The sequence below is a fragment of the Chiloscyllium punctatum genome, chromosome 28 (genome assembly GCF_047496795.1).
Source record: "Chiloscyllium punctatum isolate Juve2018m chromosome 28, sChiPun1.3, whole genome shotgun sequence".
Lineage (NCBI taxonomy): Eukaryota > Metazoa > Chordata > Chondrichthyes > Orectolobiformes > Hemiscylliidae > Chiloscyllium > Chiloscyllium punctatum.
The window spans coordinates 8288068-8313820 of NC_092766.1; the positions used below are offsets into that span (position 1 = coordinate 8288068).

Here is a 25753-nt window from a genome sequence, read left to right on the forward strand (position 1 = left end):
TTTCCAATATGTTTACCCACAACCGAAGTAAGGCTCGCTGTTCTATAATTACCAGGATTGTCTTTACTGCCCTCTTTAACAAGGGAACAACATTTGCTATCCTCTAGTCTTCTGGCACTATTCTTGTAGACAACGACGACGTAAAGATCAACGTCAAAGGCTCTGCAATCTCCTCCCTGGCTTCCCAGAGATTCTTAAGATAAATCCCATCCAGCCCAGCGGACTTATCTATTTTCACACTTTAGAGAATTACTAACACTTCTACCTTGTGAACCTCAATCCCGTTTAGTCTAATACCCGTATTTCAGTATTTTCCTCGACAGCATTGACTTTTACCAGTGTGAATACTGACGAAAAATATTTATTTAACACTTCTCCTATCTCCTCTGACTCCATGCACAACTTCCCACTACTGTCCTTGATCGGCCCCAATTTTACTCTTGTCATTCTTTATTTCCTGCTGTAGGATTTTTAAAGTCATATCTGCCAATGACTTCTCATGTCCCCTCGTGGCTCTTCTTAGTTCTCTGTTTTGATCTTTCCTGGCTAGCTTGTAACTCTCAAGCACCCTGACTGAGCCTTCATGTCTCATCCTATCAGAGGCCTTCTTCCACTTGATGAGCGATTCAACTACTCCCTCACTCGACCACTTCCTCCCTGCCTGACAGGTACATACTTATCAAGGACATGCAGTAGCTGTTCCTTGAATAAACTCTACATTTCAATTGTGCCCGTCCTTGCAGTTTCCTTCCCCATTCTATGCATCCGAAATCTTGCATAATTGCATCATAATTGCCTTTCCTCCAATTATAACTTTTGCCCTGTTGTAAGTACCTCTCCCTTTCCATCGCTAAAATAAACATAACCAAATGTGGTTACTATCCCCAAAGTGCTCAGCTACCTCCAAATCTAACGCCTGGCCAGGTTCATTACCCAGTACCAAATCCAATATGGCCTCGCCCCTTGTTGGCCTGTCTACATACTATGTCAGGAAACCCTCCTGCATACATTGGACAAAAACTGACCCATCTAAAATACTAAAACTATAGTATTTCCAGTCGATATATGGAAGGTTAGAGTGCCCCACAACAACTACCTGGTACTTTCACTCATATCCAGAATCATCTTTGTTATCCTTTCCTCTACATCGCTGGAACTATTTGAAGGCCTATAGAAAACTCCCAACAGGGTGACCTCTCTTTCCTGTTTCTAACCTCAGCCTATACTACCTCAGTAGACGAGTCCTCAAACCTCCTTTCTGCCACTGTAATACTATCCTTGACTAACAATGCCACACCTTCCAGTCTTTTACCATCTTCTCTGCTCCTACTGAAACATCTAAATCCTGGAACCTGCAACAACCATTCCTGTCCCTGCTCCATCCATGTCTCCAAAATGGCCACAACATCGAAGTCCCAGGTACCAAGCCATGCTGCAAGTTCACCCACCTTATTCCGGATGCTCCTGGCGTTGAAGTAGACACACTTCAAACCACCTTCCTACTTGCCAGTGTACTCTTGCGACCTTGAAACCTTATTTCTGACCTCATTAATCTCAACCTCCTGGACACTGGAACTATAATTTAGGTTCCCACCCCCCTGCTAAATTAGTTTAAACCCTCTCAAACAGCATTAGCAAATCTCCCATCCCAGGATATTGGTACCCCTCCTGTTTGTAGAGGTCCCACCTACCCCAGAATGAGCCTCAATTACCTAGGTATCCTAAACCCTCTATCCTGCACCATCCCTGTAGCCACATGTTCAACTCCTCTCTCTCCCTATTCCTCACCTCACTAGCACAGGCAACAAACCAGAGATAACAACTCTGTTTGTTCTAGCTTCCACCTTAGCTCCCTGAATTTCTGCCTTAAGTCCCCATCCTTTTCCTACCTATGTCATTGGTTCCAATGTGAACCACGACTTGGGGCTGCTCCCCCTACGCCTCAAGGATCCAAAAACAGGATCTGAGATATCACGAACCCTGGCACCTGGGAGGCAACACGTTGACCGTCTCTCTCTCCCTCTCTCATTCCCACAGAACCTCCTATCTGTCCCCCTAACTATGGAGTCACCAATGACGAGTGCTCTGCGCATCTCCCCCATTCCCTTCTGATTAAGGGAAAGACTCTGTGCCAGAGACCTGTACCCTATTTCTTACCCCTGGTAAGTTGCCCCTCCCACCCCATCCCAACAGTATCCAAAATGGTATACAAAATTAAAAATTACATTCCACAAGGTTATAGTCCAACAGGTTTAATTGGAAGCACTAGCTTTCGGAGTACTGCTCCTTCATCAGGTGGTTGTGGAGTATAGGATTGTAAGACACAGAATTTATAGCAAAAGTTTAGTGTGATGTAACTGAAATTATATATTGAAAAAGACCTGGATTGTTTGTTAAGTCTCTCATCTGTTAGAATGACCATGTTGGTTTCAGTTCTTTCATATGTTGTGGGAAAAGACTTGCTAACCCACGATAGGCCCACAAAAGCTAAATTGGCCAAACCGAACCAAAAACACCCAGAATTCCCAAGCAGCTCACAAGCCAAATCAGACAGCCCATGCAGACAAAGCAATACACTTCAAGCTCCCACTAACAATGACAGAGCACCACAAATATCTCAAAGCCCCAAGGGCAGTTTCACAACCCAGCAATACCAAAGCCACACAAAGAGCAGGTCAGACAGAGAGGCACCAGCAAGGACATGCTCCAGAATGATGGAAGCACCTCACCACTTCGGAGGAGACATTAACACCTACCTGTGAAGATGAATGGAACCATCGATACTGTCAGGATGTTGCATTGTATGAAGAAACAGGATATTCATTCGATATTTGTTTTCCAATTAGCATCCTTGCAATTAGATTATTCCATTTGCAGATCCATTGTAGTTTCCCATTTCTTAATCAGTGTCAATGTGCAGCATTATTATAAAACTGGTCTCATCCTCAACTCTAGGAAGAGAAATCTGATCTACCTGTACAGACTGTCAGTTCTGTGTCAACCTCGTCTGTCTCTGTTCCAGCGATATCGCTTTGCAATACATTGTTTGTCAGTTTCACTTAGAGCTGTGTTTTGTGATCTCTAACCTATTGGGCAAATTTCTCCGACATATGTAAATTGCAAAACTTTTTTAAAAGTTACATTCTCAAGTGAACATTAACATGTTGGCCCAGATAAAGTATTGATGGTGTAAGCTTCCCTGTATGAGACTGTCGGTGTCACAATGCTCATAGAACATTACAGTGATGTTGTGCCGACCTGTCATACCAATCTGAAGCCCATCTAACCTACATTATTCCACGTACATCCATATGCTTGTCCAATGACGACTTAAGTGTACTTAAAGTTGGCGAATCTACTACCGTTGCAGGCAAAGCACTCCATACCCTTATTACTCTCTGAGTAAAGAAACTACCTCTGACATCTGTCCTATATCTGTCACCCTTCAATTTAAAGTTATGCCCCCTCATGCTCGCCGTCATCATTCTTGGAAAACGGCTCTCCCTGTCCACCCTATCTAACCCTCTGATTATCTTATATGTCTCTATTAAGTCACCTCTCAACCTTCTTCTCTCCAACCTTCTTCTCAAGTCCCTCAGCCTTTCATCGTAAGACCTTCCCTCCATACCAGGCAACATCTTAGTAAATCTCCTCTGCACCCTTTCCAAAGCTTCCACATCCTTTTTATAATGCGGTGACCAGAACTGTACACAATACTCCAAGTGCGGCCGCATCAGAGTTTTGTACAGCTGTAGCATAACCTCATGGTTCTGGAACTCGATCCCTCTATTAATAAAAGCTAAAACACTGTATGCCTTCTTAACAACCCTGTCAACCTGGGTGGCAACTTTCAAGGATCTGTTTACATGGACACCGAGATCTCTCTGCTCATCTACACTACCAAGAATCTTACCATTAGCCCAGTACTTTGCATCCCAAGTTGGGGAACACTTCAGCAGTCCAGGACATTCAGCCTCGGACCTTCGGGTGACCATCCTCCAAAGTGGACTTCGGGACAGGCAGCAGAGAAATGTGGCCGAGCAGAGGCTGATAGCTAAGTTCGGTACCCACAGGGAGGGCCTCAACCAGGACCTTGGGTTCATGTCACATTACAGGTGGCCACCATTGCACTACACACAAACAGGCACTCCTATACGCACATACACATGGATACACATACACATAGACACCCACACACACCCTTATAGACACACACACTCCCACATGCACCCCCTCACAGACTTAAGACACTCTGCACTCACTGCACACACACATGCACTTTCTCACACTCACAACCCCCACTCCAGACAGACAGACAAAGACCCACATGCACACATATATTTTGTGGGGTGAATTTGTACTTTCAGGGTTACATTGTACTTTGCTCCAAAACCACAGACATTCATGTAGAACTCTGAGCTCAAAAACTGCATGAATTTATGTAAAACTCCGTTATCTCACTTTTTAGATTCGAATCAATCTACGCATCACGGCATAGACAGAGAACACAGAGTGTTGTGTGATTATTTTTTGAACTTTACACACCCCAGGCCAACACTGACATCTCCCAATCACTCTGACAGACGCCCTGGGCTTTCATTTGGTCGCCCGCTTTCCCGCCTTCGCGCCTGCGCAGTGAGGTGACAGCTGCGGCGGGACGGCGAGCGCGCAGGAGGGCGCGCATGCGTGCTCTGGCACCACACCACTGGGACAATGATGAGGAGACGCCGGTGGGTTGGACTGGGGTGGACAAAGTTAAACACCAGGTTAGAGTCCAACAGGTTTTTAATTGGAAGCACGCCAGCTTTCGGAGCGAAGCTCCTACGTCAGGTGGTTGTGACACTGGGACGACAACTCCCGCCCAGCCGCACGCGCCCGCCCCCGCCCATTTGCGCAGGCGCGCTGGCCGAATGCGGGGCGGAGCCGTTGGTTGACGGTTGGCCCGATCTCGCGCGTCACAGAGAGGGCCCGGGACCGGGACCGGGACCGAGCCCGAGCCCAGTATCTTCACCGGCCGCTCCGTCGTTGGATTTTCACCGGATCCTCTTCATAACGAGTAGCCGAGGTAGGATAAAGAGTGCCGCACTGTCGGAGGGTCAGTGCTCAGGGAGTGGACACTGTCGGAGGGTCAGTGCTGAGGGAGTGCCGCACTGTTGGAGGGTCAGTGCTGAGGGAGTGCCGCACTGTTGGAGGGTCAGTGCTGAGGGAGTGCCGCACTGTTGGAGGGTCAGTGCTGAGGGAGTGCCGCACTGTTGGAGGGTCAGTGCTGAGGGAGCGCCGCACTGTCGGAGGGTCAGTGCTGAGGGAGTGCCGCACTGTCGGAGGGTCAGTGCTGAGGGAGTGGGCACTGTCGGAGGGTCAGTGCTGGGGGAGTGCTGCACTGTCGGAGGGTCAGTGCTGAGGGAGCGCCGCACTGTCGGAGGGTCAGTGCTGAGGGAGCGCCGCACTGTCGGAGGGTCAGTGCTGAGGGAGCGCCGCACTGTCGGAGGGTCAGTGCTGGGGGAGTGCTGCACTGTCGGAGGGTCAGTGCTGAGGGAGTGGGCCCTGTCGGAGTGTCAGTGCTGAGGGAGTGGGCCCTGTCGGGGGGTCAGTGCTGAGGGAGTGGGCCCTGTCGGAGGGTCAGTGCTGAGGGAGCGCCGCACTGTCGGAGGGTCAGTGCTGAGGGAGCGCTGCACTGTCGGAGGGTCAGTGCTGAGGGGGCGCCGCACTGTCGGAGGGTCAGTGCTGAGGGAGCGCTGCACTGTCGGAGGGTCAGTGCTGAGGGAGTGCCGCACTGTCGGAGGGTCAGTGCTGAGGGAGCGCCGCACTGTCGGAGGGTCAGTGCTGAGGGAGTGGGCACTGTCGGGGGGTCAGTGCTGAGGGAGCGCCGCACTGTCGGAGGGTCAGTGCTGAGGGAGCGCCGCACTGTCGGGGGGTCAGTGCTGAGGGAGTGGGCACTGTCGGGGGGTCAGTGCTGAGGGAGTGGGCACTGTCGGGGGGTCAGTGCTGAGGGAGCGCCGCACTGTCGGGGGGTCAGTGCTGAGGGAGCGCCGCACTGTCGGAGGGTCAGTGCTGAGGGAGCGCCCCACTGTCGGAGGGTCAGTGCTGAGGGAGCGCCGCACTGTCGGAGGGTCAGTGCTGAGGGAGCGCCGCACTGTCGGAGGGTCAGTGCTGAGGGAGCGCTGCACTGTCGGGGGGTCAGTGCTGAGGGAGCGCCCCACTGTCGGAGGGTCAGTGCTGAGGGAGCGCCGCACTGTCGGAGGGTCAGTGCTGAGGGAGCGCCGCACTGTCGGAGGGTCAGTGCTGAGGGAGCGCCGCACTGTCGGAGGGTCAGTGCTGAGGGAGCGCTGCACTGTCGGGGGGTCAGTGCTGAGGGAGTGGGCACTGTCGGGGGGTCAGTGCTGAGGGAGCACCGCACTGTCGGAGGGTCAGTGCTGAGGGAGTGGGCACTGTCGGGGGGTCAGTGCTGAGGGAGCGCCGCACTGTCGGAGGGTCAGTGCTGAGGGAGTGGGCACTGTCGGGGGGTCAGTGCTGAGGGAGCGCCGCACTGTCGGAGGGTCAGTGCTGAGGGAGTGGGCACTGTCGGAGGGTCAGTGCTGAGGGAGTGGGCACTGTCGGAGGGTCAGTGCTGAGGGAGTGCCACACTGTCGGAGGGTCAGTGCTGAGGGAGTGCCGCAATGTCGGGGGGTCAGTGCTGAGGGAGCGCCGCACTGTCGGGGGGTCAGTGCTGAGGGAGCGCCGCACTGTCGGGGGGTCAGTGCTGAGGGAGCGCCGCACTGTCGGTGGGTCAGTGCTGAGGGAGTGGGCACTGTCGGAGGGTCAGTGCTGAGGGAGTGGGCACTGTCGGAGGGTCAGTGCTGAGGGAGTGGGCACTGTCGGAGGGTCAGTGCTGAGGGAGTGCCACACTGTCGGAGGGTCAGTGCTGAGGGAGTGCCACACTGTCGGAGGGTCAGTGCTGAGGGAGTGCCGCAATGTCGGGGGGTCAGTGCTGAGGGAGCGCCGCAATGTCGGGGGGTCAGTGCTGAGGGAGCGCCGCACTGTCGGAGGGTCAGTGCTGAGGGAGTGGGCACTGTCGGGGGGTCAGTGCTGAGGGAGTGCCGCACTGTCGGGGGGTCAGTGCTGAGGGAGTGGGCACTGTCGGAGGGTCAGTGCTGAGGGAGTGGGCACTGTCGGAGGGTCAGTGCTGAGGGAGTGGGCACTGTCGGAGGGTCAGTGCTGAGGGAGTGGGCACTGTCGGAGGGTCAGTGCTGAGGGAGTGGGCACTGTCGGAGGGTCAGTGCTGAGGGAGTGGGCACTGTCGGAGGGTCAGTGCTGAGGGAGTGGGCACTGTCGGAGGGTCAGTGCTGAGGGAGTGGGCACTGTCGGAGGGTCAGTGCTGAGGGAGTGGGCACTGTCGGAGGGTCAGTGCTGAGGGAGTGGGCACTGTCGGAGGGTCAGTGCTGAGGGAGTGGGCACTGTCGGAGGGTCAGTGCTGAGGGAGTGGGCACTGTCGGAGGGTCAGTGCTGAGGGAGTGGGCACTGTCGGAGGGTCAGTGCTGAGGGAGTGGGCACTGTCGGAGGGTCAGTGCTGAGGGAGTGGGCACTGTCGGAGGGTCAGTGCTGAGGGAGTGGGCACTGTCGGAGGGTCAGTGCTGAGGGAGTGGGCACTGTCGGAGGGTCAGTGCTGAGGGAGTGGGCACTGTCGGAGGGTCAGTGCTGAGGGAGTGGGCACTGTCGGAGGGTCAGTGCTGAGGGAGTGGGCACTGTCGGAGGGTCAGTGCTGAGGGAGTGGGCACTGTCGGAGGGTCAGTGCTGAGGGAGTGGGCACTGTCGGAGGGTCAGTGCTGAGGGAGTGGGCACTGTCGGAGGGTCAGTGCTGAGGGAGTGGGCACTGTCGGAGGGTCAGTGCTGAGGGAGTGGGCACTGTCGGAGGGTCAGTGCTGAGGGAGTGGGCACTGTCGGAGGGTCAGTGCTGAGGGAGTGGGCACTGTCGGAGGGTCAGTGCTGAGGGAGTGGGCACTGTCGGAGGGTCAGTGCTGAGGGAGTGGGCACTGTCGGAGGGTCAGTGCTGAGGGAGTGGGCACTGTCGGAGGGTCAGTGCTGAGGGAGTGGGCACTGTCGGAGGGTCAGTGCTGAGGGAGTGGGCACTGTCGGAGGGTCAGTGCTGAGGGAGTGGGCACTGTCGGAGGGTCAGTGCTGAGGGAGTGGGCACTGTCGGAGGGTCAGTGCTGAGGGAGTGGGCACTGTCGGAGGGTCAGTGCTGAGGGAGTGGGCACTGTCGGAGGGTCAGTGCTGAGGGAGTGGGCACTGTCGGAGGGTCAGTGCTGAGGGAGTGGGCACTGTCGGAGGGTCAGTGCTGAGGGAGTGGGCACTGTCGGAGGGTCAGTGCTGAGGGAGTGGGCACTGTCGGAGGGTCAGTGCTGAGGGAGTGGGCACTGTCGGAGGGTCAGTGCTGAGGGAGTGGGCACTGTCGGAGGGTCAGTGCTGAGGGAGTGGGCACTGTCGGAGGGTCAGTGCTGAGGGAGTGGGCACTGTCGGAGGGTCAGTGCTGAGGGAGTGGGCACTGTCGGAGGGTCAGTGCTGAGGGAGTGGGCACTGTCGGAGGGTCAGTGCTGAGGGAGTGGGCACTGTCGGAGGGTCAGTGCTGAGGGAGTGGGCACTGTCGGAGGGTCAGTGCTGAGGGAGTGGGCACTGTCGGAGGGTCAGTGCTGAGGGAGTGGGCACTGTCGGAGGGTCAGTGCTGAGGGAGTGGGCACTGTCGGAGGGTCAGTGCTGAGGGAGTGGGCACTGTCGGAGGGTCAGTGCTGAGGGAGTGGGCACTGTCGGAGGGTCAGTGCTGAGGGAGTGGGCACTGTCGGAGGGTCAGTGCTGAGGGAGTGGGCACTGTCGGAGGGTCAGTGCTGAGGGAGTGGGCACTGTCGGAGGGTCAGTGCTGAGGGAGTGGGCACTGTCGGAGGGTCAGTGCTGAGGGAGTGGGCACTGTCGGAGGGTCAGTGCTGAGGGAGTGGGCACTGTCGGAGGGTCAGTGCTGAGGGAGTGGGCACTGTCGGAGGGTCAGTGCTGAGGGAGTGGGCACTGTCGGAGGGTCAGTGCTGAGGGAGTGGGCACTGTCGGAGGGTCAGTGCTGAGGGAGTGGGCACTGTCGGAGGGTCAGTGCTGAGGGAGTGGGCACTGTCGGAGGGTCAGTGCTGAGGGAGTGGGCACTGTCGGAGGGTCAGTGCTGAGGGAGTGGGCACTGTCGGAGGGTCAGTGCTGAGGGAGTGGGCACTGTCGGAGGGTCAGTGCTGAGGGAGTGGGCACTGTCGGAGGGTCAGTGCTGAGGGAGTGGGCACTGTCGGAGGGTCAGTGCTGAGGGAGTGCGGCACTGTCGGAGGGTGAGCGCTGAGGGAGCGCCGCACTGTCGGAGGGTGAGCGCTGAGGGAGCGCCGCACTGTCGGAGGGTGAGCGCTGAGGGAGCGCCGCACTGTCGGAGGGTGAGCGCTGAGGGAGCGCCGCACTGTCGGAGGGTCTGTTTCTTGCTACTCCAACAATTGTTGTCCCTCTCCCTGCATAGTGCATGATTTCAGTGCCCTTTCATATTTCTTGAGTAGCTGACAGCATGACTCTTATCAATTGTTCCCCTCCCTTTCCTGGTGCACACTTTCTTGTAATAGCAGAAATGTTGAGTGATACATATTTAAAACACCTGACATGTTGCCTCCTCCAATCTTTGCGCTGAGTGGTGTGTCCAAGAATTTTTATTCTTTCACAGTTGGCGTTTACAGTATTGCCTATCCCAAATTTAATCTCTTTGAAAAGGGATGGCGGGGAGTATATTTAACTTCTCTTTCTTGGATACTACATAATCTACTGTAGTGATTCGGTAATCTCAAGGAGGCTGTGAGGAATATGAATGTTCACCTCTTGCGCTAACCTCAATCATTTCCCTGGGATCACTAACCAGCCTTACTTCAGTTGGCAGGTGATAACAGCAGCTTGGATGAGCACCCTGCTGAAGCTGCTCCGATCTGTGCCAGCCCTTAGCTCAAGAGCAATGATAATGACCTCGGCAACTCATGCCATGGATGGGCCAGTGACGAGTGCCATTCACCTAAAGCTGGAGCAGAGGCTGACACCCACACACTTGCAGGTCATCAATGAGAGCTACATGCATGCGGTGCCTCCTGGCTCAGAGACCCACTTTAAGGTGGTGGTGGTGAGTGAGAGCTTTGAAGGGATGCCTTTGCTCCAGAGACACCGGATGGTCAACGACATTCTGAAGGAGGAGCTGGCAACCAGGATCCACGCCCTTTCCATCCAGGCCAAGACACCCCGGCAGTGGGGCGCTGAGCCTCACTTCGACAGGAGCCCGGCCTGTCTGGGAGGGTCCAAACACGACCCGACTGTGGCAGTCAAACTGGAAGCACTTTCAAAAGACTGAGGGGCTCTGAGTAGGTTATGCAGGCCCCAGGACAAAAGGACTGATTCAGACAGGAGTCACTGTCATATTACACAACACTGAAATGTTCCAACAAGGCAAGACTTTGGTCATGTGCTGCTTTAAATATGGCAATTGATCAAGAAAATAAATTTGTTTGCCTTGCAATTTCAATTTTCTCTATCATGCGAAATAATTCAGAACAGAAAGCATCCATTTAGCTCATCACTAGTTGTTAGAAAGAATTGTTCGATTTGTCATACTCTCCCCAAGCCCTGCAAACCTACCATTTTAAGGATTTATTCAATTCCCTTTAAAATATTATTTGTAAATCTGCTCGTCCAGGTAGATTACAATAACTGACTGCATGAAAGTCATCTCCCCTTTCACTTTTAAACTTGTGTCCTTTGGTTTCTGGGTCTCCTGCTTGTTTTCCCCCATATACTCTGTTGAAATCCCTTGTAGTTTTGAAGACCTCGCTAATCTCAGGTTCTCTAGTTTCTTAAAGTGACACAACTGCCTCATAAAAGCTTCTTCAACATTGAACTTCCTCCCTGGGTGGTGACCCAAATGTGTAAATCAAGACAGTGTGTTGGTAAGTTTTGACTGTTGGGTCCTCAACCCATCTTCATCCAGTGTCCAGTTAGAGTGCAGGAGACTGACTTGATTTTTCTCTTCACGATCCTGAGTGTTAAAGTAACTGTAGCTCCTCAGGTAAGATAGATCAAAGGCAATCCAAAACAATTAAGATAAGGGGCATAGCCAGCAATGGATGGTCCACAGTTCTTTATTTATTTTGTTACAGCTTGGAGTAGATCTTTGCCATTGAGAGGCCTTTTTCTTTAAATATAATACAAAACAGCTAAAATTCAGACAAACTACAATTGTACTCTATTATATCTGAAACTATACAGATAACCTCCATCTATCACCGGGTTTTACACAGACAGACAACAAGGCAGCAAGGAATAGTCGCACAACTGCACAAAAACAGTTACACGCTCACACATACTAGTTTCTAAATCTATAGCATTCACAAGTCTGAACAAACCTCTCACCAGAGAATTAAAACGAGACGCAGAGTAGAAAAATATTTGGCGATTGACAATGGATCACTCCTTACAACAGCCACAGAGCCACTGATTGTCACCACATCGGCCTACTGTTAAGTGAGCACCATGGGTCGAGACAGGTACAGGAAAGGGAGACACAAGGAGTGAGGGATGGAAAAGGGAAAGGAGTTTCAACTTATAATAAGATTCTGATTTTAATATTTCATTTGTAAATGATGACCAAACTCAAAGGGCTCAATTAGTGTGCTTAGGTTCATTAATTGGGTCTGGTTAGGAATTAACCAGTGACTGATGATTCTATCACTTCCCGCACACCAAGCCAGCCACAACCCTTTTACTCCTTTGCCCCTCAACACATCTCTGTCACATACACACACATACTCTCCAGTAATCACCAGTTTCAAATTGGAAGGAATAAATTCTCCCTGTGCTTCCCCATCGTACCCGATAGCCCTGTGCTTCACCCTCGGACTTGATTATTGTATTTAATCTAACTGGGTAAGGTTACTCTGGACAGCTACACTAAAAATTGCACAAACTCTGCCTCATACCAGTAAATGAAAAATTGGATCACTGTACAGATCACATGATTAGGGCCTAACAAACTATACCTCAGGATTGGGCCTGGAATCTCAACCACACAGTATTTACACTTTGAGAATAATCCAGGAAATACATACATAACACTGCCATTCCTGAGCTTACATGGCAGATGATTTGTGCTCTGGGGGTTGTCAGGTTATTCTACTCTATGGGTTCTGTGCTCCTCCTACACTTTGCACCACTGTGGTCTGTACAGTGAGATTTGTGTACACAAATACCAGAAGGGTTTATTTACATCTGCAGGAGTTGGTAATGAGTTCTATAGAGTTTCATTTCTTGTCCACATGGGAAAACATACAAAAACAATATGAAAGAACGGAGAAAGATGAATCACAGTGTCTACATCTACAGGGGCTCTGGCTGAAGCCAGACTCACTGCAGCACCTGGCCACGAGTCTCTGGGAGTTTTAGAGCCAGGTAACTGCCCAATGCCAGGGCAACAGAGGCCAACATGATGGGCACTGCTCTGGTGACCCCCACAAAGGATTGGAATATACTGATGCCCAGTACGGCCGCCAGCTTACACAGAGCATTGAGAAATCCGAAGGCTGTGGTCCTAGCAGAATAAAACAAAAACACTGATTTAATTAACAGAAAACAGGGCAAAAGAAAACAGAATCAACACAGCTCGAACCATCACGAAAACCAACCTCCCACCCGTGGACTCTATCAACACTTCTCATTGCTGTGGAAAGGCTGCCAACATCAAAGGTTCCTCCCACCCTGTTTATGCTCTCTTCCAACCTCTCCATCAGGCAGAAGATACAGAAACTTAAACATATGTACCAACAACTTTGTGGTCTCATTAGAGAGAGAGAGAAGACTGGTGGTGATTTAACATGAGGACCACCATACCTCAGGTAAGGGGAGAGTCCTTCATGGTAACCTCAGCCAGTGATGGGAATTGAAGCCACGCTATTGGCATCATACGCTTCACAAACCAGCTATCCAGCCAACTGAGCTAAACCAATCCAAGGGAGGGGTGCAGCCCATGGTTTGCAAAGAAAAGGTAAAGGTAACATTACCAGGAAACCAGCACCCTTGCAAGAGACTGACTCATACCGCTTATCAGATGGATAGAGCTCCACTGTAATGACATCGAGTGCGTTCCATGAAGCAATGCTGACTCCCCCGAATAGACAGAGCAGTGCGATCATTGCAGACTCATTATTACCAAAGGACACAAAGAAGCAGCTGATGCAGGAGAGTGTGCTGGAGCCAGCTAGTGGTAGGGGGGAAAAAGAGATTAGAGAGAGAAAAGTTATTACACACTACAAAACTCAAGAAAATTTATTATCTGGATTATGGTATGGCACAGTTATATGGTATAACTTGACTGGCTAGGACAGGGCTAGCAATAAGGTGTAAGGAGGCACTTACACATCAATCAAGACATCTGGAGCCCTGAAGAATGAGATACAATTCCATATACCTCATTTACTACTGCTGCCACTCACCCAGCATCCTAAGCCGACCGATCTTGTCCAAGAGAAGAGCAGACACTATGTTTCCAGGCAGTACAGCTAGAGATCCCAGGAAGCTCACAAAGTAGATCATGTAGGCATTGTTATCATCGCTGAAGTCAAGCTGACAGCCCTCCTTACTGTGTAAGAACGTACTGTTTATCAGACGGCAGCCCATCAACTTATAGTCAAAGAAATCTGTATAAACAATAACAGTTCATCAGCATGACATCGCAAGGACATTCTAACTCTCCAGACAACTGACAATCCAGTTTCCCCCACTTCACCCTACATCTGAGTACTAATCAGGAGCAGACCCTCTAACTAAACTTCCAACCCCGAACATACATACATTCCCCATTCAACCACAGTGAGTCCACTCAGAGACTCACTGTCCACCAGCATGCTGTTCCAATTAATATTGGGAAGAGCTTCAGACAGTCTACTTTCTGATAGATGCCCATAGGTTCCCCTTGATAATACAAACAAGCTCTCACCATCTAAGACAGTTACATGGAAGGGAAGTGAGAGCAGTTGGTAGTCACAAGCATAAGACACGCAGCTAGTAAACCTGTATTGTAGAAGAGTGTTGAGATAAAGGTGCAGTTCTTGAAGAAACTGTTACTCGAGGTAATGTCTTCAAAATAACATTCTTCAAACAGCGAGTCCTCGAATATCACTGATTTCAGCTTCATCCCAATAAATCTGTCCAAGATAACAAGAAAATAATATCATAATTATCTCTTAATGCTGTGCTTTCAGCATGAAAATTGTTCTAACTCCTCTATGAGCATAGGGAGAGTGAGAGACAAGACCTTGGTGTGAGTGAGGGATCCCAAGCAACATTGCAGCCTAGCTGCCTCTGAGCTTGTGACCCCTAAATTCCAGCTCACAGACCCTGCCTGGGGTTTGTAAGATAGACTTTTGCAGCCTTGCCCTGAAAGAGCAGTTTTAAAATTTTCATACCAAACCAAGCATAGACAGGTAATGTCAAACAGATCCGCAATATGTAAATTAATGGTAAGATAATCCACACCGTAAGGACTGGGAACACCTGATCTCTAATCTCAGCTCAGATAGAGATCAACTAGAGTTTCCAAACTGATTCCCAGCTTCACGTCTGGTGAGGCTAGAACATTAGGTGGAGTGTGATGCCTGCTCAACTCCATTGCTTTCCCTGTCCCTCAGAGTGGATCCGTCTGGAAGACAGCCAGTGCCCACAGCTGTAGGGAAGGTTGTGCTTCCATTAAGACTCTAATATTACACCTAGGACTCTCCGTGTCTTTTATGTAATTTTGTGGGCACTCACTTGTCATTGTAGTAATCACCATTCTTGTGAATTTGATTTTCAAGTGTAAAGTTAAAGGTGAAATGTTCAACCTTCTCCTTGTAGAAGACTTTAGTGCGTGAGGAGTACTCCATCATCTGCAAATGTTTGATCATGTCCGGGAACCACACTGTCAGACCATAGTAACTGAAGAACACAGAGCTTGTATCAGAAGGTTGTGTGGCAACCACACTCCAATTGTATTTCAGAAACATCAGTTTGGTTACAGAGCAAAAGCTTTCTCTACATTGTTCCAATCAACCTCATGCAGAACAAGTATAGTGCAGGTTAGATACAGAGTAACTTCATCCTATTCTGTCCCCATCCAAACACTCCCAGAATAGACACAGTATGGGGTTATATGCAGAAGAAACTCTCTCCAGTATTTTAAACCGAAAGTCAAGTTCCCTTGACACTGTCCCCATCAAACACTCCTGGGACAGTGATAGCACAGGGTGAGATACAGACTAAAGTTACCTCTCCCTCCTGCACCCCTACTCCCCAGAAACAGCATACACTCGCAGGATGGGGAAAGCATGGGGTCAGATACAGAATAAAGCTCATTCTACACTTCTCAAATACTCCCAGGACATTAACAACAGAATAAACTCCTCTTTTAAACTGAAAGTAAAGCTACCTTGATGCTGTCCCTATCAAACACTCCCAGGACAGGGATAGCACAAGATAGATACAAAGTAAAGCTGCCTCTTTTCTCAACTGAAAGTCAAGTTCTCTGCCTGTCCTATCAAACACTGCCAGGGCAGGTACACTACAAGTTGAGACAGAGTGAAGGTTCCTTTACTTGTACCATCAAATATTGTCAGAGCATGGACAGAATGGGGTTAGATAGAGAATACAGCTTTCTCTACACTGTTCCCATCAAACATTCTCAAGGTTTGATACAGAGTAAAGCTCTCTCTATACTGCCCTCATCAAACACTGCCAGGACAGGGACAGCACATCGTCAGGTACAAAGTGTCACAAAACTAGTTCCTTTTTTCTCTAAAAGTTGTTCGTTGGCTCAAGGAGACTCTGTCGTTGATTTTTTTCAGAGGGGTAATTAACTGGGCCAGGCTCCGATCAGTCAGGTTTGGTACAGAGATGAAAATAATTTTGAGAGGCCTTTTGTTTCTATGTAAGCAGATGAGACTTCAGGCCAAAGTGGACATGTTTTAGAAGTGACCTGGATAAAGAAAGGGGATTGGTCAGCTCTCTAGCTGAGCTGAGCAGTTTTAGTTCAGTCTGACCTGGTGAAGAGTTGAACAGGGAGCCGTGTGGAAATCTTTTCTCTTCTGCCCTACAACTTCAACCTGTAAGCATATGTTCCATTTATACTGGTTTTTAAAGGGAGTTTGCTTATTGTGATTGGGTTGCGCATATTCGGAACAGCATAATTAAGTCTAATTGGATAGGCTGAGTTCTGGAGGGGTTCTTTATTCTGTTTTTTGTGTTTCATTGTATAACTTTGTGAATAAATCTTTCTGTTTTAAAATCAAGTAGTCAACCTAGCTAACTCAATCCAGGTAATTATCACTGCACACTTACTGAAACAAATGGCAAAGTTATAGTCTGAGCTGCTTGCTTAAAAATGTTTTGAGTGGTCTGGCTTAGTCCATAACAAAAGTAAAGCTCCTGCTATACCATCCCCATCAGACACTCCTATGAAAGGTGTAGCATGGATTTAGATATAATCTCCTTCTCCCTCCACACCCCGTCAAACACACTCAGTCTGTCAGGACTGAATAACAAACCAACCTAAAGGCCATTGTGAACCAAACTGCCATCATAAGGAATGTTGTGCGGCGGTACTGCATTGAGAAACACTGCAGGAAGTTGCTCCGAACCTGCACAAACAGAAAATAAATGAATGAATGCGTTGCTGTCAATCCAATGCACAACCTATTTCCCTGCTTTACCTTTATCTGTGTGCCACACCCCATAGGAGGGGAATTCTAATGGTACATGTGCTTCCTGGCTGCATGATGTATAATTATGACTGAGGATGTATACCTGCTGAAAGATGTTGGTGAAGCGGACTAGCCAGCGTCGGTACCAAGTGCCTGTATCTGACTGGATCTCGATCAGTACATCCAGCTGTTTGGGGGTTTTAATGTGTGTTACCTGTGGAAACACAAACAATCAGCATTGAGCAAAGACATAGTGCAGCTCAGTAAAACTACTCATAATTAACTTTACTACAGTGTTCAAAATCTTCTATGGCAATGTATATTCAAAAGATGCAGGAGAGCCAACCAGTGAATAAACTAACAATTGACACGCAGAATAAAATATCAAACCACAGCATAATCTTCATTCAAAGGGAACAAAATGATTGTGAAGCTTAAGAAAAATTGTCACATTTAAGTTATCATATGAAATGTGACTATAGATGAATAAATCTGCAGATCAGATAACAATCATCACTTAACTTGCAACTGTTCACTAAGACTCTTCAGCACCTACAAGACAAATTCAGGTTGGGCTGCACTTTTTCTGGATTAGGGCAGCTGCTACAATACTCCAGGAGTTCAGCAACATCTAAGAAAGATGGCCTGTTTGATTAGCAGCACAAACCCTGGGTTAGACAGCAAGGAGAAGTTAGCCAGGGTTCCTGGTCGTGATCATTGTCCAATGACCCCGGATAAGAGAGAGAGGTTAAATCAGCTAGCGCTTCTGCTCATGATCAATATCCAATGATCTGGAATTTAGAGAGGAGGGAAATCTCCATGCAGGGACTAGTTTATTAAAGAAAGCTAGCCTTGCCACAACCTGAAAAGCCTATCATTGACTCAAAGTTCAGTGAGTTGTGACCAAATCAAGATACTCACAGAGAAGACCCGTTCCGGGAAGCCTTTGGCCCTCATGTTGATGTCATGAACCTGTTTGAGAATCATCCAGCCCTCATCGTGTTTGCCATTCTGTCAGAAGATAGATAGAGCAGGTCACTCTCTGCTGGAATAATCTGCAAACTTTTCAGACTAATCAGATTTGTCACTGTCTCTCTCTGTCGGGTAGTTCCTCTAATGTGAGCAGTGCTGACACCTTTCCAGGTGTGAACTACTTGGATCCAAATACTAGCAGTTCCAATATCACAGCAATAAACTCAAGACAGAGACTCATACAGCATCTCATTCCACACCATATTATGAAGGAAATACAACTCTCGTTTCCAGTCAAGGAAGGTACAGCACAGGGTAAAATACAGAGTAAAACTGCCTTGACTCTTTTAAACAAAGTAAAGCTTACTCTACATAGTCCCCATCAAACACTCGCAGGACAAGTACATCGTGGGGTTACATACAGAAAAACATTCTGTCTACTCTTTTAAACTGAAAGTAAAACTCCTAGTTTTTAAAATTGGAAGTAAAGAGCTCTCTACAGTGTCCTCGTCAGACACTCCAGGACAGGGACAGCACAGTTTTTGGAACAGAGTTAAGCCTTCTCTGCACTATCCTCATCAAACACTCAGTATGGGGACAGCCTGGGATTAGATATAGAGTAAAGCTCTCTGAATTAATGAAAATCTTCTGCCAGCCTTGTGCCTGTGGGTTGTGCTGAGGATTGTAAGCAAGCGTGTAGTGAAAGAGGGGAAACAGTGGTAGTTACCTCTAGGTAGAAGCGAGGACTCTCAGGCATGAAGTTGAGGGCCACAATCGCAAAGACGGAAGGAAAGGCACAGACAAGAACAAAGACTCGCCAACTGTGGAACTGGTATGCTGATCCCATCTGGAAACTCCAGCCTGGAGGGAAAGGGAAGGAAAGGGAGAGGTGGGGGATGGAGGAGAGTGATTGAATTGAGACAGTGCAGGAAATTAAGAGAATTGGATGAGGACAGGATATGTGGATGGAACAAGAGGGGAAGGGAAAGGATAGTGACAGGAAGGAGATCAAGGATGGGAAAGAGAGCAGTAGGTGACATTAACACAAATAAAAGAGAACAGAAGTGTTGATATGAGATTAAAAACCCAATATAAAGGAAGATTGCAGCATGAAATAAGCAGGGTAAGTAGATCAGAGGTAGGGGAGAAATGATAGAGAAAGTTCAGAGAAAAGAGTGTGACACAGTGTTACACAGAAGGGCTGAGTTACAATATTGCTGCATTTTATGAGGGTTCAATGATTTAGTGCAAACCAGTCCTTACCTTCGGTAACGTTCAAGCAGCAGTGAGCCTGACATCGGTGGTGGGCAAGTTGTTGGAGGGAATCCTGAGGGACAGGATGTACATGTATTTGGAAAGGCAAGGACTGATTAGGGATAGTCAACATGGCTTTGTTCATGGGAAATCATGTCTCACAAACTTGATTGAGTTTTTTGAAGTAACAAAAGAGGATTGATGAGGGCAGAGCGGTGGACATGATCTATATGGACTTCAGTAAGGTGTTCGACAAGGTTCCCCATGGAAGACTGGTTAGCAAGGTTTGGTCTTATTGAATCTTGGGAGAGCTAGTACAATTGCAACATTTAAGAGGCATTTGGATGGGTATATGAATAGGAAGGGTTTGGAAGGATATGGGCTGGGTGCTGGCAGGTAGGACTAGATTGGGTTGGGATATCTGGTCGGCATATCTGGGATATCTGGTTGGGAGAGCGAGCCATTTGAATACAGAACTGGCTCAAAGGTAGAAGACAGAGGGTGGTGATGGAGGGTTGTTTTTCAGACTGGAGGCCTGTGACCAGTGGAGTGCTACAAGGATCGGTGCTGGGTCCACTATTTTTCACCATTTATATAAATGATTTGGATGTGAACATAAGAGGTACAGTTAGTAAGTTTGCAGATGACACCAAAATTGGAGGTGTAGTGGACAGCAAAGAGGGTTACCTCAGATTACAATGGGACCTTGATCAGATGGGCCAATGGGCTGAGAAGTGGCAGATGGAGTTTAATTTAGATAAATGTGAGATAAATGCAGGACTTATACACTTAATGGTCAGGTCATCGGGAGTGTTGCTGAACAAAGAGACCTTGGAGTGCAGGTTCATAGCTCCTTGAACGTGGAATCCCAGGTAGATAGGATGGTGAAGAAGGTGTTTGGTATGCTTTCCTTTATTGGTCAGAGTATTGGGTACAGGAGATGGGAGGTCATGTTGTGGCTGTACAGGATATTGGTTTGGCCACTTTTGGAATATTGCACACAATTCTGGTCTCCTTCCTATCGGAAGGATGTTGTGAAACTTGAAAGGGTTCAGAAAAGATTTACAAGGATGTTGCCAGGGTTGGAGGATTTGAGCATAGGGAGAGGTTGAATAGGCTGGGGCTGTTTTCCCTGGAGCATCGAAGGCTGAGGGGTGACCTTATAGAGGTCTATAAGATCATGAGAGGCATGGATAGGGTAAATAGACAAAGTCTTTTCCCTGGGGTCGAGGAGTCCAGAACTAGAGGGCATAGGTTTAGGGTGAGAGGGGAAAGATATAAAAGAGACCTAAGGAGCAGCTTTTTCATGCAGAGGATGGTACGTGTATGGAATGGGCTTCCAGAGGAAGTGGTGGAGGCTAGTACAATTGCAACATTTAAGAGGCATTTGGATGGGTATATAAATAGGAAGGGTTTGGAAGGATATGGGCTGGGTGCTGGCAGGTAGGACTAGATTGGGTTGGGATATCTGGTCGGCATGGACGGGTTGGAACGAAGGGTCTATTTCCATGCTGTACATCTGTAAGACTCAGTGAGTCAGTATAATATATCAGTATTAATTAGTTTCCCAGCACCGGTACAGAATGGGATTTGGTAGAGTAATGCTTCCTCTCCATTGTCCCCATTGAACACTCCTAGCACATGTATAGTATGTGGTTACATACAGAGTAAAACTTTTTTGATGTTGTCCCCATCAAACACTCCCCCATATGAGACCAGCACAATTTATCTGTATTAAACACACTGGTGGTGCACCTGTTATTTGAGAACCATGCTGGAATTTCACACCTAGTTTTAGATTAGATTCCCTACAGTATGGAAACAGGCCCTTCTGCCCAACAAGTCCACACCGATCCTCCGAAGAGCAACCCATACAGACCCATTCCCCTACATTTACCCCTAACTAATGCACCTAATACATACTACAATTTAGCATGGCCAATTCACCTAACCTGCACATCTTTGGACTGTGGGAGGAAACTGGAGCACCCAGAGGAAACCCACACAGACACGGGGAGAATGTGCAAACTCCAATCGGCCGAGGCTGGAATCGAACCTGGGACCCTGGTGCTGCGAGACAGCAGTGCTAACCACTGAGACACCTTGCCGCTGTGTTTTAGACACAATGATTATGATATTGGCCTTGAACTCCCTGCATTATTGTCCAGTCCTTGACCCATCCTCAGTACTCCATCTCAGGTTGACTTGATATTTGTTGTGTAGCTCTTGGACCTGAACTTTGATGCCCTTACCGTAGTGAGGGATGATGGCCCATGCCATCGCTGAGGCATAAATTCCTCCGATCATCCAGAATAGGCAAAGCCAGCTCAGGTGCTCTCCTCGCTTCTCCTGGGCGAGGAACTCCGAGAAGTAAGAAAACACAATGGGAATAGAACCACCAATTCTAGAGCAAGTGAATGAAAAAGGCTGGGTTACACACCACAATCTTACTTCAGTTGTTGGTAAAGTGTTGGAAAAGGTTATAAGAGATAGGATTTATAATCATCTAGAAAAAAAATAATTTGATTAGGGATAGTCAGCACGTTTTGTGAAGGGTAGGTCGTGCCTCACAAACCTTATGGAGTTCTTTGAAAAGGTGACCAAACATGTAGGTGAGAGTAAACCGGTTGATGTGGTGTACATGGATTTCAGCAAGGTTGTCGATGAGGTTCCCCACAGTAGGCTATTGTACAAAATGTGGAGGAATGGGATTGTGGGAGATATAGCAGTTTGGATCAGTAATTGGCTTGCTGAAAGAAGACAGAGGGTGGGAAATGTTCATCCTGGAGTCCAGTTACCAGTGGTGTACCGCAAGGGTCAGTGTTGGGTCCACTGCTGTTCATCATTTTTATAAACGACCTGGATCAGGGCGTAGAAGGGTGGGTTAGTAAATTTGCAGATGACACTAAGGTCGGTGGAGTTGTGGATAGTGACGAAGAATGTCGTAGATTACAGAGAGACATAGATAAGCTGCAGAGCTGGGCTGAGAGGTGGCAAATGGAGTTTAATGCAAACAAGTGTGAGGTGATTCACTTTGGTCGGAGTAACCGGAATGCAAAGTACTGGGCTAATGGTAAGATTCTTGGTAGTGTAGATGAGCAGAGAGATCTCGGTGTCCATGTACATAGATCCTTGAAAGTTGCCACCCAGGTTGACAGGGTTGTTAAGAAGGCATACAGTGTTTTAGCTTTTATTAATAGAGGGATCGAGTTCCAGAACCATGAGGTTATGCTACAGCTGTACAAAACTCTGGTGCAGCTGCATTTGGAGTATTGTGTACAGTCCTGGTCACCACATTATAAGAAGGATGGGGAAGCTTTGGAAAGGGTGCAGAGGAGATTTACTAAGATGTTGCCTGCTATGGAGGGAAGGTCTTATGATGAAAGGCTGAGGGACTTGAGGCTGTTTTCGTTAGAGAGAAGGTTGAGAGAAGGGTGACTTAATTAAGACATATAAGATAATCAGAGGGTTAGATAGGGTGGACAGGGAGAGCCTTTTTCCAAGTATAGTGACAGAGAGCATGAGGGGGCATAGCATTAAATTGAGGGGTGATAGATATAGGACAGATGTCAGAGGTAGTTTCTTTACTCAGAGTAGTAAGGGTATGGAGTGCTTTGCCTGCAACGGTAGTAGATTCGCTAATTTTAAGTACATTTAAGTCGTCATTGGACAAGAATATGGACGTCCGTGGAATAGTGTAGGTTAGATCGGCTTCAGATTGGTATGACAGGTCGGCACAACATCGACGCCGAAGGGCCTGTACTGCGCTGTAATGTTCTATGTTCTATAATCTGTTAAGCACCATCATTGAAGCGGTTTTTCTTTCAACAAAGAAATTTGCAGCGAGAGCAGTTTACAGGGAAATAGTGAGTTAGGACAGTTACCAGACATTTTTCCCAATACCTCTGCATGAACAGGTAGTGAGATTTAGATGCTCTCTCTTTGCAGGCTATGAGTTTCTCTTTTATTGATCTCACATGACCAGGAACCTACAAAATGTTATCAGCTAGCTGTCACTTCATTCAGAAAACCACTGCCTCAGTTCTGTCTGGCTGCTCTCACTGTTCCAGGGAAAGGCAGTGTTATGTATACGTCTCTCAATGAACTTCAGTAAACACAATATTTTCAACTACAAATATATCTTTACACAGCCTCTTTGTGTAGGCAGTATCATAATCCAAAAATAAACAGAATGAAAAAATAATGTCTTTATACCAGGAGGTGACTGGACAGTGATCAGGAGCAGAAACCCTGGTTAAATTTCCCCTCTGTCTTTAGCCCAGGGGTCAATGGACAGTGATCCTGCCTAATTTCCCCTCTCTTTCTAACCCAGCGATGGCATGTACTTTCCATATGAATTGTGATCTTGGCTAGTAAAAGGAATGATTCATTCCTAGATCACAGTGTGGGGTTCTCCTGGAAGTTAACCCATATCAGGTTAGGCAGGCTAACACAACACAACTTTCAGAATGAGAAAGGGTGCAAGGAAGCAGAGCAGTCTACGTTACCCAACACCAGAGAGAAGTCTGCAGAACAGGAAGGTCCCATATCCTTGCACAAAGGACGAGAAGAAAGCGCAGACACTGTTTACTGAAAGAGAGATGAGCAGACACTGCCTGCGGCCCATTCTGTCTGCAAGACCTCCCCAGAGGAAGGCCCCCACCATCATCCCCAAATACACGATTAGCCCTGCAACAGAAAAACAAAGAACAGTCAGAATGAGACACTCAGTGCATACTGAGCTACCCAACTAGTTCAACCTCTTCACAGGCTGTCCTTAACCTGTCACACTTGAGTCTCCTGTTTGGCTGATCAACCACACACTTTACTGTTTTTTTTTTCTGTAGCTCAGTGAGCAGTATCACTCCATTTATCACACACTAAGTCTCATAACTCATTGCCTTGTCTTTCCTGTCTTATATTGATAATGTTTTCAAGTTAAGAAGGGTCCTACTGGAGATACATGGTGAATTCTCAGCAGTATCAGGATACAACAAGGGAGAAGAGATTTAGAGGGCTATTAGACTCAAAGTATTGGTCATTTCTCCACAGAAACAGAGTCTTCAGTTCACTTGCTTAGTCTTTTACCTCCTGTTTATCTTTAAAGTTTTTTTTTCTGAATTTCCTTTCAAATACACTGATGGTCTGTTTCCAGCACACTCATAGGTAGCAAGTTCCTGATGTCAGCATTTACTGCATCACTGAAGTGCATTCCCTGATACTCCACATTAAATTCCATCTGTAACTAGTCTGCCTATCCAGCTAGTCTCTCTGTGTCTGTAGTGAAACAGAATCATCCCCAGCATCGTAGCTTCAAGGATCATTGGTAACACCAGCAAATTTTGAAGTGTTACTCTGCATTCCACATCATTAATGTAGATCAAAGGGATGCAGGGCTCCTAGCACTGACCCTAGGAGAACCTCACTGTCTGTCACTCTCTAGTCTAAGAACACAACTCACTATTTTCAGTCGTTATCACTTTTTATCCAACTGTGATCCTCTTATTTCATGAACCCCAGTTTTGTTTACCTGAGTTTTTTGTGGTGGAACTTTGTTAAAGACCTACCTAAAATCAATAACACTTATATACTGTTACAATACGGGGTAAACACCCCCCCCCCCCGCTAATTTTAAACCAGCAACACAGAAATGATTTACCCTGTGCAATAATCTGTGAAAATGCGAAAGGCCAAGAACTATTTAAAGTAAAAATTAACAACTTTATTTCTTAAAATATAACAGAGAATAATTAACTAACAACTCTTTACAACTCCTTCCTCTAACCTATCTTTTACTTTCCCTTCTATAATGCTAGTCTGACAAAACCTCCGATTAGGATTTACAGAAAAATTCAAATATCAAAACCAGCCAGCTATTGAATCTTCTCTTTGAATCTTCCTCTGTAGATTTGCTCTACAAGTTGGTGTCAATCTTTTTCTCTGTGCAAACTCCTTCTCCAGACAGGTACCTCTCAGAGTTCTCATTAGCAGCCTACAGCTGTTGGCCCTTTGGCAGTTCTCCTCCAACTGTTCAATACCCCAAAGCATTGGATCATTTCATCGGTCTTAATATTGTCAAAATACTAAATTCAAACTTGATTGGACTTTAGTATTTTGGGGGATAATTTAAACTGATTGGCCAAATTTGAATTTGTTTTGTTGTCTCCAGGCAACCCAGTTAATTTAGATGTTCGACCAAATGTTATATTGTTACCTTATAAAGGTAGCTCTGCTAGCTTTTAACTCTCTTACAGGTACACCTTCATAACAAGACAACAATGTATTCCTTTCAGCTACTTTCTCTGGAACGTCACCAAAAAATGGAATCTACAGTATTGCCTCGACATACGAATGACTCCGTTCACGAACAAATTGGTTTACAAACAGGATTGTACATAAAATTTTGCTTCAACGTACGTACGAAATTCAAGGTACCGAACAAAGGTACGAAAGCAAACAGCCTGTGTGCGACCACATGGTTTCATTGTTCTGCTTTGCTACGCACTTGTTGAACACAAAAGCTCTCGGGCCCCGCGTGATCTCATTCAGTTTGTCTTTGGCGCGTGCGCTGTGAACAGCGTTTGTTGCTACGTCCAAGCATTCTTACGCTGTCCGAACAATGGGAAAAATTGATTCAGTTCACGAACGGGGTCCCAGAACGGATTAAGTTTGTAAGTCGAGGCGCTCCTGTAGTTAGTAAAGCACGATCTGCCTTTTACACATTCATGCTAGTCTCCTTAACAAATACAAATCTCTCCTCATGCCTGCTCACCTGCTCC

General features: G+C 47.9%; 2 protein-coding genes across 2 annotated transcripts in view; one reads left to right on the forward strand and one right to left on the reverse strand.

Annotated features, from left to right (window-relative positions):
- Positions 1-4727: 4727 nt before the first annotated feature.
- On the forward strand, positions 4728-10543 carry bola1 (bolA family member 1). The gene is made up of 2 exons (XM_072548846.1): positions 4728-5065; positions 9913-10543. Exon 2 carries the CDS (start codon positions 9938-9940, stop codon positions 10376-10378), a length of 441 nt encoding a protein of 146 aa, XP_072404947.1. The 5' UTR covers positions 4728-5065; positions 9913-9937; the 3' UTR covers positions 10379-10543.
- A 603-nt stretch (positions 10544-11146) lies between these two features.
- The window catches only part of LOC140453963 (synaptic vesicle glycoprotein 2A-like), a 30202-nt gene continuing 15595 nt past the window's right edge, over positions 11147-25753 (reverse strand). Inside the window, exons 3-13 of the mRNA XM_072548845.1 lie at positions 23483-23663; positions 21227-21378; positions 18448-18581; positions 17670-17759; positions 16852-16962; positions 16597-16685; positions 14824-14988; positions 14086-14219; positions 13509-13712; positions 13114-13273; positions 11147-12607 (exon numbers count right to left, since the gene is read on the reverse strand). Coding sequence (XP_072404946.1) covers positions 12424-12607; positions 13114-13273; positions 13509-13712; positions 14086-14219; positions 14824-14988; positions 16597-16685; positions 16852-16962; positions 17670-17759; positions 18448-18581; positions 21227-21378; positions 23483-23663 — 1604 coding nt within the window. The 3' untranslated portion in view covers positions 11147-12423. The remainder of the gene's footprint in view (positions 12608-13113; positions 13274-13508; positions 13713-14085; positions 14220-14823; positions 14989-16596; positions 16686-16851; positions 16963-17669; positions 17760-18447; positions 18582-21226; positions 21379-23482; positions 23664-25753) is intronic.

Coding starts and splice junctions, on each gene's coding strand:
- bola1 (XM_072548846.1), top strand. CDS start 9,938: ATGAGCACCCTGCTGAAGCTGCTCCGATCTGTGCCAGCCCTTAGCTCA.